This window comes from Diceros bicornis, chromosome 19 (genome assembly GCF_020826845.1).
Source record: "Diceros bicornis minor isolate mBicDic1 chromosome 19, mDicBic1.mat.cur, whole genome shotgun sequence".
Lineage (NCBI taxonomy): Eukaryota > Metazoa > Chordata > Mammalia > Perissodactyla > Rhinocerotidae > Diceros > Diceros bicornis.
In genome coordinates this window covers 2,036,394-2,050,067 of record NC_080758.1, presented here as the reverse complement: position 1 = coordinate 2,050,067, position 13,674 = coordinate 2,036,394, and the positions used below count along the sequence as shown (strand labels likewise).

The following is a 13,674-nucleotide window of genomic DNA, read 5'->3' as shown; positions in this document are numbered from 1 at the left end:
CCACAGCTTAAAACACTATTTAAAGGACAAACCAACACACCAACCCCACCACAGCTGATGGGGAGATTCTGGAAGCGCTTCATTACTGAAGGTGAAGCACACAGGCCACAGGGAGGCAGTGCAGCCTGGTGACCAGCGTGCAAGCTCCGAGACTACGCTGGCTGAGACCAAGAGCAAGTTCTAGAACCTCTCACACCTCACTTGTCTATGCCTCATCAGTAAGAGGGTGTTGTGAGACCTACACAAATTAACACACATGAACAGTAAGAACAGTGTCGGGGACTTGATGCTCACACGAGCGCTACCATCACAGTGCATGAGTGCACTTACAGTAGACAGGTCCACACCCAAACTGTCCACACTACAGACTGTTTCTGCTTCAGAGATGCCTCACAATCAAATACTAATACGGTGATATTTTTAATTACGCTTCTCACATAGTGGGAAGCTTTTAAAAGTGCTGCTGGTGTTAAATTCCGTGTGGCTTTAAAGAAAAGGAACCCTGACCTACTCTGTGTTAGTAGTCAGAGAGAAAACACTTTCTTGACGAGAGTCTTCCTCCCTAAACTCAACTCAGCGTGCAACATCCCAACTCGAGAGGCCTGATCTCGGTGTCACGGACACTGCCCAAGCCGCGGTCTCACCTGCACTCCGGGTGACCGCTGTAATGCTGTGGTGGGCTGTACCGTCGTCTGGGCCTGAGACACTTGCTTAATTATGGTCGTTGGGGTCACCTGCCGTGCAATAATAGGGGTCCCAGGTGCCTGAAAAATAGGTAAGAGTCATCTAAAAGGATCGACAAGTGAAAGTTAATTCCCCGCCACCCAGAGCACCCAAACATCAATCTTGAATACGGCACGAGTATACTCAAGTGTGTCTCCCAGTTTACTCACAATTTTCAATGAAGCCACCTAATTCTAAACTTTTCTTACCAAAGTAATAAAAGTGTATGATCAAAATCTTTAGACTCCTTTAACAAAGTCTACCAAAAATGGTCTTTAAAGAATGCACATAGCTGGGAAATCAGTCCTTGTGCAGACTTCTTGTGATCCTGTTCACGAGCACTAAGAAAGTGACGAAGGTAATAAGAAGCATGTGTCCCCTGGGTCTAAAGATGGGTCACAGTGCTACAGAAGAGGAAATAAAGGAGACAGTGGTCCAGGTGGCCCACTGACACCTTAACCCCGGATGGAAGGAGGGCTCAAGGCCTGAGCGAGGCGACACTGAAGTGGGTATGAAAGGAGACGGACAGCAAAAATGCTGGCAGTCAGACGGTGACACGCATTACCAACAGTTAAAGTGGAGCCGCAAATATCTCACATCTGCATCTCACTTAACAGAGCTCTGCAGACCCTGAAAACACTGTTCTGAGCTGTTTCAGATATTCCGTCAAGGGGCAGGGGGGTGCTTTGTGAGTCTCCTAGCACAGACATGCCCTCGGTCTACAGTGTAGGGGCATCAACTCCAGAGGGAATACAGCTGAAATCACAGGAGAAAGAGTTGTCAAGATCTTTCTTGTCTCCACTTTAGTTACTAACCAGCCAACTCGCTCAGAATAGCTGAGAATAGCTCAGAATTACAGCACCAGAGAGAAAGGCATCAGGAGACAGAGCAGAAGCAGGTAACGTGCTGACACGCACCCAAGTGGGAATGATGAGATGGACAAGAAACGCTGCGTGCTGGGGGAGGGGCATGTCCCGGGCACTCGGCTTCAAGAATCAGAACCGGTCCTCCCGCCACAATCTCAGGGGTCAGGGCGCTATCCCCTCAAGGCTTAGATATCCATGCATGGTGGGGGAGGCAGAGGGCACTATTTAACATAATCTTGTCAAGTTCTTGCACGCCTCCCTGATAACAATAGCTAACACTCAGTGCTTACTCTGCTCCACTACTCTCAGCACTTCAAATGTCTTAACTCGGCCCTCATAACAGCCCTATGAGGTATGTACTAGGTAGAATCTCCACTTTGCAGAAGAGGAAACTGAGGCACAGGGAGGTGAAGTCACAGGAGAGAAGGGAATGGGCCAGGATCCACAGTTTTGCTGTGCATGGACGTGGGGCCTGGCCCCTCAGAGCAGTGCAGTCCTTCACACCAACGTCAGTCACCCCGACGGTGGACAACAGGACGGTCCTCGAAAGCGGCACTGCCGCCCCCCCTCAGCCCTCAAGGCCGCTGGCTAGACTCCCCGAGGGTGGGCGTGGTGGGGTGAGGGCGTGCACTCACCTGGACGGTAGAGATCTGAACAGGAGGGGCGCTGGTGGGGGTTGCGGGGCGGGGTGCCATGGTGGTCTGAGGCTGGGCCTGGGCGTGGGCCTGGGCCTGCATCTGGGCCAAGGCCTGCTGAGGAATCATCAACAACTGCCCATTCTCACTCCGCACGAGGACCATACCTGGGGATAAAGGAGAGCTGGCGTCAGGAAATGTGCCCGACCCCAGAGAGCTGATGAAGGCACTGATCCTATCAGAGGGGAGCCCCACAGCTCTGAAAGGAGAAAAGGAGAAGTTGTAAAACATACAGTCACTGAACTCTAAACACATTGCCCGTAAAGATGGTACGCAGGATGAAAACACTGTAAAAGGTTTTTTTCGTGGAAGTCTAACAGCAATTGAGCCTCCCTTTGATAAATAAGCCAGGCAGCAAAGCTCCTGCATGCCACAGTCTGCCCCACGGCCACCCCACGCTGGCCCGCATGGCCATGTACCTACTTTCCAGATGAGGAGGCCGGGCGCAGGGACCTCGAGGGCCTGGCACAAGTCCCCACAGCCACGCGCTCTTCCCCACACAGGTTGCCGAGTGCTCACGCCACCCTGCATGTGGCCAAGTTCACCAATAGACCAGGTGTTGGGGAGAGGTCATGGCGGGGGCCTCGGACCTCAGACCTCAAGCAAGTCACTCCACCCCGACTCCCACTTCCATCTCTGGAGGTGGGCAGCTTGGCCTCTCGACCCCCTCTCTTCTCCTGTCCACATGGGCTGGCTGGGCCTAAGAGACACAGCACTCCTCACAGCCCTCCTGGGTGCAGGGGCAGTGCTGTGCCCACAGGGACCTGGGACACCCACAGCACAGAGACACAAGGACAGGGACAGTCACTCACACTTCACAGTGCTTGAGCTCAATCACGAAAGCAGATCCTGTCATCAGGTTTGGCGTTCATCTTAGCTCAAAAACCAGCAACCAACTGTACCATGGATTCCATGAGAAACGGTAACTCAACTGTCTGACTTGACATTCCCTTCCCATAATAGAGTCAGTGACGGGGCTGCAGAGCAGGGCTACCAACACCACACCCGTCCTCAAGTGAGGCCTCAGCAGACGGCCCAGGGCCGCACGCACCGGCTGCAAACAGAGCGGACGAGAAAGCAGCCGTCGCCACACCCACGCTGGCCAAGCCTCGGAGACACCCGGGCGTCTCCCTCGCTTGCAGCCTCTCCATCCTCCCCTCAAGGGGAGCTAAAAGCGCTACTCTCGAAAAAGAGAGAGCAAGCCTGCAAACCTCCTGCTGGCCATCACGACAGTCTCGTTAGGCTTTCCCTCCCAGACCAAACAGGAGTTGGAGCCGTCTGGGAAGTCTGAGACGTCTCTGAAGTGCTGGGTCCCAGCTCCTTCAACACCCATCACGACATCAAGAAATAACAGTGAGACCTCCCCCCCCCCCGGGGTTTGCCTCTACAATTCTTCATCCGAAAGAACCACACTTATGCCCATTAAGAGAGCTTCCCTCCAAAACATCCCTTTTAAAATAAACCATGCTTAAAAAAAAAAAAAACAGGGCCGGCCCAGTGGCGAAGCGGTTAAGTTCGCGCGCTCCGCTTCGCAGCCCACAGTTCACAGGCTCAGATGCCAGACGCGCACTGACACACTGCTTATCAAGCCATGCTGTGGTGGCGTCCTATATAAAGCAGAGGAAGATGGACACAGGTGCTAGCCCAGGGTCAATCTTCCTCAGCAAAAAGAGGAGGATCGGCATGAGATGTTAGCTCAGGGCTGATCTTCCTCACCAAAAAAAAAAAGAAGAAAGAAAAAAAAAAAGCCCAGCTGCTGCAAATAGCTCACTCTGCTGAAACCTCCAAAACCTTGGAGCTTGTTAACACAGACGAGAGAAAGGCCTGGAAGGCTCATCACTGAAAGGGATGTCAACACTCCGGCTAACAAGTGCACACAACACTCAGGAAAGGCTTGGCTGGCGAGGGGGCAGCTTGAGACGGCCATGCGACCACCAGAGTTGCGCAGCCACTCACCCAGGTCGACGCGTGTGCTGGGGACCCCAGAAGAGAAAGCTTGGTAAACACCTCCCGATGCCATCCTCTCAAACCCAGCTGTTCATCCATCACTCACTCACCCCCGCTCCTTCCTCTTAGGAATTCTGAGCCGCACAGTCAACGCAGCTGAGGAGTTGCCCACAAATGGCAGGGCAACGAGGTAAAGAAGGCTTCCACAGTACCTATGGCTCAAGATCCCAATTTCAAACTTGTTGATATATATACTCTAATTATCAGAAGCTTTTTTGCTTAAAAAATTACATCTATAGAAATTTAAAGGAATATCTAAATAATAAATATCGATGAAATAGAATTGTGGTTAAAATGCTAAAGAAGTAAAGGTGTAAGAAAGTAGATACTGTTCACCGTGCAATATGCTGGTGGTGAGAACAACAGTGGGGGAAGGAATCAAAGTCTCGCCCAGAAGTGACTGTGTGACTTCAAGCAGGTCGCTTGACCGGGCTCAGCACTGCAGATATCTCCGAGCGGGCACAGAAGATGACGAGCGAGAAAACTGACAGACACAGCTGGACATACGGGCAGCCAGATGCTTTCCACATGACCAAGTGCTACAACGATGCCCCAACGACCGCGAACGGCCACGGGCCCCTCGGGCAGAGGGAAGTGTGTGCACATGGGGTAGGCGCTGTGTCGGGGGACGGTGTACTACAGCCACTGACTTGGACCAAAAGAGAAGTCGGACACACACGTGATCGCCGGAGGATAATCAGAACACCAACCGCTGCATCACATGCTGCATTTTAAGGACATTATCATGGTTCTGGATGTTGTAAACTCTGGTTATAGTCACTCATTTCAAACAGATAAATAACTGTACAGCATCTATTCATGCAAAGGCAAAGAAACACAACTTTATCTCAAAACGTAACTTAACGAATTTCAGATGAAAGGTCATGAAGAAGTAATCACCTGCAATACACGCAGCACCACGGCCTGGGGACGTCCATCCCACCCGGCCCCATCACTATGCCTCTGCGCACGCAAGGGGCGGCTCAAGGAAGGGGACCCACCTCACAGACAGGGCCACCGAGGCCGACGGTGAGTGATCTCTCCGAGAACACCCAGCAGCAGCTGCGTGGCATACCACAGCGCCTTCCCTCACAAATGCACCTAAAACCCACACCACCCACACACCCTGGCAGTTTCGTTTCAATGGTGACTGAGAGGAGGGCTATATATGCTGGGCCATACTCATTCAGACCCTCCAATGAGGAAGGAGAAAGCCAAGCTTGCCACAGTAAACACAACTTCCATTTCAAAAGACCCTTCAGATTCACTGAATCTGGCCAATGTGGTCAATTCCAGGCCAAGAGGTCAATTCCCAAAGGCAGCTAACAAGAACGGCCAGGAGCCATGGACTTGGGCCTTGCCTCCTGATGCAGCCAGCCTCCCGGCACCAGAGGCCCTCACCCCACAGCGCCGCCCACTGCTCCCTCTGCCCTCGTCGTCTCCCCTGCCCTCCACTCAGGACACTCTGAAACCAAAACCAGCCAACTGCACGAGCAATGATCATGATGCAGCTAGATCCAGCAGACAGAAACAACTTAGATTTTCGTTTCTAATAATTTTAATATCTTTCTTAGTACAGAAATAAGCGTTCATGATAGAAAACTTGAGAAATGCAGTGACATACAAGGAAAATAGAAATCTCCTGAAATCCTACCTGCTTTGGTTAATAGGGCTGAATGTCTCTTTCCACTCTCTATCCTATGTGCATACGTACAACATATGTGTTCTGATAACTGTAAGAAAATTGAGATCATTTTGTGATATTCAGTTTGCCATTTTCTTCTTTTCACTTCTTGTATCATAAGCATTTTCCACGTCATTAAACATTCTTCAAAAACATAATTTTCAGTGGCTACATAATATTTCATCCAAAATGTATTTATAATTTCCTTGTTGGTGAAGACTTAGGCTCTCTTCTATTCTTCGTTACTGTGAAAGCTCAGGTCTTAGAATCACGACGCGCAGTTCTAAGGCTGCGCCGATTGGCAGTGACTGAGCCTCCACGTGCTCCTTCATACAACCAGCCTGTCCGGGAGGCCGAGGAGCTTCCAGGGCGGGAAGTGGAGCGTGCAGCAGGCAGAGGCCCCCCCAGCTCTGTGGGGGACCACGTCCCTCACCTTAGCGCCAGCACCACCACTAGTTCTTGAAGACTGAATGGATCCTACCCGCACTCAAGCACCGGAGTTCAAGATAAACTCAAGTGCTCTTACAGTGCCATGGTTTTTCTAATCCCTCTCATACCAACATTTTTTACTATATTTTTAACCAAAATGTAGGTCAGCCAAAGCCACACTACAAATTAAACAGGCATTATTCGACTCGTCTGGGAACCTCCACCGGGAGGACATCACTTCCGAGAAAACGCTCTTCAGCACAACCTTCAGGAGTCGGCACCAGGGGCTGTGCACTGCGTCCCCCTGACCTCGCCTGTGACAGCCCTTCACACAAGCTTGTCCTTCCACCTTAGCTCAGAGGCTCCCCCGGCCTGGGAGGGCACCTCGTCCAGGAAAATGGCCCAGGCTGCAGGGACATGAGCAGGGAATGGCAGCCCAGGTCAGAGGGACCAGACCTCTGCCCTCACTCTCATCTCTGTGGGGGTCTCTAGTGCTACCACCTGTCAGACTTCACTGAGAGTCTGTCAAAACAGTACAAAAGGCAAACCCCCCCAGTTAGACATGTGCAAAATGAACCCAACCCCCAAACCCCAATGCTGACACTAAAGAAGCCGGAATCAAGAGGAGTAGAGAACGCACCACCAAGGCGCAGTCTGAAGTAGAGCTGGAGAACTCACACTGAGCACTGCACACGGTGCGGCGCCTCCTAACCGCTCAGAAGAGCTCGGGGAGGCTTTGAGGAGGACCGTCCGGTCGGACAGGGACCTGCTGGCCCCAGGCTGCAGCTGGCAGAAGGAAGAGGAGTGTGGACGGAGGAGGGTCCACGGGGCCAAGAGCCCAGGCGAACAGCGACTGGCCAAGGCGTGACACAGCCCTCCCGCCATACCACCTCCCCCCGCCTGCCCAGAGGCTCCCCTCCCCCAGGACAGGGTCCCCCAAGTCCTCCAACGGCAGTAGACTCCAGAAGATGCCAATACAGACACCAGTAAAGCTGATTTAAATTACCACCTACATGTTCCTTTTATTCTCAGGGCTCTTAGTCTTTCATATTACCCCCCAAAAAGTGATGAAACCTGCAGAGCTGTGACTCCAGAAAAGCTGGCAGGGTTAAGACCTGTGAGTAAGGGGCTCCTGTGTCCTTCCGGCACCACACTCACCCTCCCTAAACCTACGGAGGGAGGGAACAGAGTGCACCGACTGTACCAGGCCGTGTCGCTGTCATGGTGCCACCTTTGAAAGGACCCCGACTCACGCAGGATTCATGCGCGATCCACCAGTGGTTCTCGGGTTTCCCTCCTTAAGAGCAGCAGGTCAGGGTCACGACCTTACCCCCTACTTTGAGGACACTCCTCCTCACTATCGCCCACAAAACGCACAACCCTGACCATCCTTTCTGGTAAACTCGCACTCTCAGCCCCTGATGTGCCACCAGACAGTGGTGCAGGACCCACCAACAAGCACGGACACAACCTCGAGTGTGGAAAAGGGCCACCAGAATCTGGCGCACTTTTCTCCTGGAAGCCTTGTCCTATTTCTTCAAGCAGGCATCCGTGTTGTAACAGTACCCACATAGGGCAACCTGTTTACCACTATGCCAAATGTTTTCTTTTTCGTTTTTACAGGAGCCAATTTACGACTTACAGCAAGAACAGCACAGGAGAAAATGCTGTTGCTGAAGTGCTGGGGGTGCTGACATTATTGCATTTCTGAATATTTAGCTAAAGATAAAGCTTTTGACCCAATATGTGGCCCAGCATCTGCAGCTCCCTGCACACCTCAGATGCTATTGTAAAATCATAAACTTTAATTCATCCTAGCATACGCTGAAAACTACAAAACACTGCTGAAGAAAATTAAGGAAGACCTAAATAAGTGACGAGATTTACCATCCCTTGCTCACGGGTAAGGAAACTCAGTATCGTTAAGATGTCAACTCTCCCCAAATTGATCTGCAGATGTAATACAATCCATCTAAGTTTCGGCAGCTTTTTGTGTGGGAACAGACAAGCTGATTCTAAAAACCATACAGAAATGCAAACGTCCCAGAGTAGCCAAAACAACTATGAGAAAGAACAAGGCCAGAGGACCAACACTACCTGTTTCCAAGATGTACAAGAAAGCTACAGTAATCCAGATGGTGTAGTATTGGCCTAAAGGTAAACAAACAGATCAATGGAACAGAACAGAGTCCAGAAACAGGCCCGCACATACACAGACAGCTGATTTTCGGCAAAGGCATAGAGGCAATTCAGCGGGAAAAGGACAATCTTTCAACACGTGGGGGTGCGTGGGCATCCACATACAGACTGTTGACTTGGATCCATACCTCACACCACACACCAGAATCAACTCAAAATGGATCCTACTAACTCATATGTGGAATATAAACCAACAAATGGACAGAGAAAACTGTATTGTGGTTACCAGGGGCAATGGGAGTAGGGGGTGGGCACAAGGGGTGAAGGGAGACATGTATATGGTGATGGACAAACAAAAATGTACAACCAAAAATTTCACAATGTTATAAACTATTAAAACATCAATTAAAAAAAATGGATCCTAGACCTAAATTTAAGCCCTAAAACTCTAAAACTTCTGGAAGAAAAACACAGGAAAAAATCTTTGTGACCATGGGTTAGGCAAAGGTATTCTAGATACAACACCAGAAACACAATCCATAAAAGAAGAAATTGATAAACTGGACCTCACCAAAATTAAAAACTTAAGCTCTTCAAAACACACTGCTGGGGGCTGGCCCCGTGGCTTAGCAGTTAAATGTGCGCGTTCTGCTACTGGCGGCCTGGGTTCAGATCCCGGGCGTGCACCGACGCACCGCTTCTCCGGCCGTGCTGAGGCCGCATCCCACACACAGCAACTAGGAAGGATATGCAACTATGACATACAACTATCTACTGGGGCTTTGGGGAAAAAAAAATGGAGGAGGATTGGCAATAGATGTTAGCTCAGGGCCAATCTTCCTCAGCAAAAAGAGGAGGATTAGCATGGATGTTAGCTCAGGGCTGATCTTCCTCACAAAAAAAAAAAAAAAAACACTGCTAAGAGAATGAAAAGACAAGCCACAGGATGGGAGAAAATCTCTGTAAGGCATATATCTAATAAAGGGCTTGTATCCAGAACATATACAGAATTCTCAAAACTCAATAATAAGAAAATAAACAACCTGATACAAAAAAATGGGCAACAGATTTGAATAGACACTTCACCAAAAAAGATATACAGATGGCAAATAAGTACATGAAAAGATGCTACATCATTAGTCATTAGAGGAATGCAAATTCAATCCACAGTGCGATCCCATTATACAACCCACTACATGGCTGAGGTAAAGACTGGCCACCTCTAATTGGAGTGTGCTGGAATCAGAGCTCTCAAATGCTGCTGGTGGGAACGTATTCTGCAGTTTCTTAAGAAGTTCAACACACCCCTGAACCTGCCTTCCACTCCTAGGCATACACCAAGAGAAAAGAAAGAATATACCCTCACAGAGACTTACACACGAGTTATTCATAGCAGCGTTATCTGTAAGAGCCCAAAACTGGAAACAACCTAAAAGTACACGATTAGATGGAAGGTCAAACGATTTCTGATACGTCCATACAACGGAAAAGTAATTACAGGTGAGAAGGAATGAGCTACTGACACACACAACAACCTCGATGAATCTCCCATCACAACAGAGTGATCTTCTGGAAACCCTCCTGCCACAAAGCTTTCGGTGGCGTCCCACAGTTCCTGGGGTAAGGCCATCCTCCCTATGGTGGCCTCCAAGCCCAGCAGGGCAGCCCCCACCTCTTTCTGCAGTCTCACCTCGCAGCATATAGAAGCTAGCCACAGACCTTGTTGCCCGCCACAGGGCCCCCACCTAGAACATTCCTTCTTTCCCAGTCGCCTCCTAACCCCACTCATCGTCCGGAGCTAGCTCAAGCCCCGCGTCCTCAGGAGAACCTGCCCGGCCCTCCCTGGGCAAGCCAGCCTCTCTCTAGCTCTGCCGCAGCATTTGTCCCGGATGCAACTGCCCCTAACGTCTGTCTCCCCTCTCCATGTGAGCTGCCCGGGGGCAGCACTGTGACAGGTGGCCCGCAAACGTCGGCACGAAGGAACAAGTCCAAGAGCAGGTCAGGGAGCCCACAACATGTCAGCGTGCGGGCACGCCCTGTGCCCGCCCCAGGCCCTCAATTCCCCACACGCTGCATTTCTCTTCCTGCAGACCACAAAACCCTTATTCCCAGAACTGTCTTCGTCTCCGTGTCTTCAGAGCAGGATAAAACGTATTTGGCCAATAAATAATTTTCTGCATTGGTTTACTAAAAAACCACTAATCTCACTTTACAAACATCTAAGTCACAGATTCATTAAACACTGACTATCTGCCATGCCCTGGGCCTACGACGGTGGGCACAGCATTATCCTACTGACACAAGAGAGAAGCAGTGGTCAGGAAACACCTGCCCTGGCCCCTCACTCCTGCTGGTGAGCTGCTTCCCCTCGCCTGCACCCTGGCCTTCCAAGTGATGGGAACGGGCTCCTAAAGAGAGCCTGCAAGGACACTCTCCTCCGGCAGGGACCGTGGCATCTTCCAAGTTGTCAAACCTCACGGTGGGTTTCTGAGCTGTGTCACTGTCGCTCCTTCTTCGTGAAGTAAGCACAGGCCCTGCCCACATGCAGGGTTCCCTGCGCTCCATTCCTGCAGTCGGGGCTCCCCGAGGCACGGGATAGAGGACTGGACCCCAGGCCCTGGACTCCTGAACAGGGCCTGCTCTGGCCTCCCGCACGTGCTAAGTGGAGAACACTCAGAGCGACGGGCAGCGGACGGAGCCACGCGGTTCTCACTGCCAGCTGCACAGGTGGTTATAGCCCTCGTCCCACCAGGGCTGCTCTGGGCCCCAATATGCCCCCAAATGTTACCTCCTTAAATTCTCTTTAAGTACAAGTTAACTTTAAATAACTAACATACTTCGGTAAGATTAAGAAATTATTAACATATGAATGTATTTACATGTAATACGCAATTTGTGTGTGTGTGCGCACATTTCTGTTAAGCCAGCCTAGACTAGAAGTAGACCCCTGTCATGAACTCGCACCTAAACCTGCTGACATCCACCCACAGACATCTTTCCCCACAGTGAGCTGCACATCTAAGACATGGAAGCCACACAGCCCTTTGCCTAATGACTCCAACAGTGTAACACAGGCACAGGCTCATACCTCTAAACACCAACCTCACATCAGCTACAGATTAAACAGCTTTGATAAAACTGTCAGGAATAGGGGAATCTAGGGGAGAGTACTTAGGTGTTCATTGTGTTAGTCTTCTCTCTAAGTCTGAAATTTTTCAAAATAAAAACTGGAGGTGGAAAATGCTTTGCTATCTAGAGATGCAAATCTAGGTGAAATGAGCTTGGTTTGTGGGGGCAGGGAGGGCGAGGGCAAAGTAAACAGATGTGTTCCTAGCAACCCTAACACACCCAGGAGCTTGGTTGGGCACGAGCCCCCAGTAGCAGGCATCCTGCTATCTTCACCCAACAGACACACACGTTCTCAGTCAGTTCCCACGCACCCACTCCTGGCCTCCAGGCACGGACAGTCTAGTAGAGAACACAGACATAAAACAGATGACCGACAGGGGCCAGGGGCCGGCCCAGGGGCTAGACAAGAGGGGAGAACAGAGTGCTGTGGGGTACAATCACATAAAGGTGAGGTGGGTGCGCAGGCAGAGGGCAGAGCAGGACAATCCAGGAAAGGCAAATGTGACAGCACACCAGGGGAGGCCTCGGGGCCACCAGGCCAAGCACCAAGGAGCTGCTAGGAAACTCACGCCACACCTGCAAGAGCAAGGAGAGAGCGGCCTGTGCGCCAGTCAGCGTGTCAACAGCCAGAGTTTCAAGGCCCTTCAACTGAACAGATGTAGTAAATGGCATTAAGGTCACAGATGTTACATCATCCAAAAACTACAGAGCATAGCTTTTTTACATAAAAGTCTAATATTAACTTAGATTTACGGTGTAAATAGACACAAAATTTAAAATAGCCCTGAAATGCTAAAGTGATTGTCCAGTCATTTAATAATACCTAGTAATAAAAACTCCCCCGCCTAGCACTGTGCCTTATGACCTTTTCTTAAAAATCGCCGTTCCGTGGCCCATTGGTGCCCCGGCTCCATGAGGGGTGGTCTGGATTCAGCCTTCCTCTGGCACGAGCACTGGGAGCCACTCCTAACGCTCCGCTGTCACCTCAGTAGGCGTGGGCATGGCCATCTTAGTGGAAAATTAGTCAATAGCATAGCTGTCTTGTTATCTGATGTTCAGAGAAGAGAAAATTAATTCAAACCACACCCCTCAGGCCAGGTGCACACAAGACACGCCAGGGTGAGGGCGATGGCCAGGGAAGTAGAATCAGTGGCCAGGGCTGCGCCCGCCAGGGCGGACAAAAGGAGCTGATTTCTTGTGCCGTCAACGCTTTCGAATGCTACAGATGAGAAAAAATACCAGAGATGTGGGACTAAAACAAAAAACCAAAAAGCCCTCTCACAGCCAGATCCCTCCCATCTTTCTCTGGCCTTCAAGTCGGCCTCGCGCCCCACATCTGGCAAACCGTACACTGGTTCAGGGTCAAAGCAGAAAACGGCCTGAGGCTCAGGACCCGATGCACAACTGCTAAACCTCTCACTCGACTCAGCGACTTGCCAGGTCTTGATGAAACTTAGGACAGCAGTGTGTCCTCTTGAACTCCTCAGACGCTGAGTTTAGTACTCACTAATGTGTGCACACGCACCCATGCACACAGGCACACACCCTGGCAGAACTGGTCCCCACAGGATGGGCTGGAAAATGAGAATGAGAATGGGGCGGAGGCGGGGGGGGGGGGGGGTCTTTCCTGACATCAAACATGTCCATACAGGTTGAAATTTTGTAATGGACAGGTTTAGAGTTTCTGAATTTCTGAAAACAAAATTTTGCCCAAAAATTTCACTAAGTTGCCAGTAACCAGAACCGCCTTCCTACTTTAAAAATTGGTCAAAAAAACGTATCAAGCAATTCCCAAAAGCAACACACAGGGCCAGCAACAGCAAAGACACCCAACCTTACTAGCAGGCAGGAGTCTCGACGAGGTGACGGTTTCTACCCACCAGACAAGCGCAAGGTTAGCTCATTTCTGTCATCCACCCTGCACAGAGTGGGGGCAGGACACACTTCTGGGAGGGTCTTTTTTGGCAGCACCAATGTGGTCACGCGTCCCTTGACCCAGTGA

General features: G+C 50.6%; 1 protein-coding gene across 2 annotated transcripts in view; it reads right to left on the bottom strand.

The window, feature by feature from the left end:
• TAF4 (TATA-box binding protein associated factor 4) overlaps positions 1 to 13,674 on the bottom strand; it is a 79,747-nt gene that overhangs the window by 31,344 nt on the left and 34,729 nt on the right. For both annotated transcript variants that reach the window (XM_058562373.1, XM_058562375.1), the window contains 2 exons: positions 2,225 to 2,391; positions 645 to 764 (listed from right to left, as the gene is read on the bottom strand). In XM_058562373.1, coding sequence (XP_058418356.1) covers positions 645 to 764; positions 2,225 to 2,391 — 287 coding nt within the window. The remainder of the gene's footprint in view (positions 1 to 644; positions 765 to 2,224; positions 2,392 to 13,674) is intronic.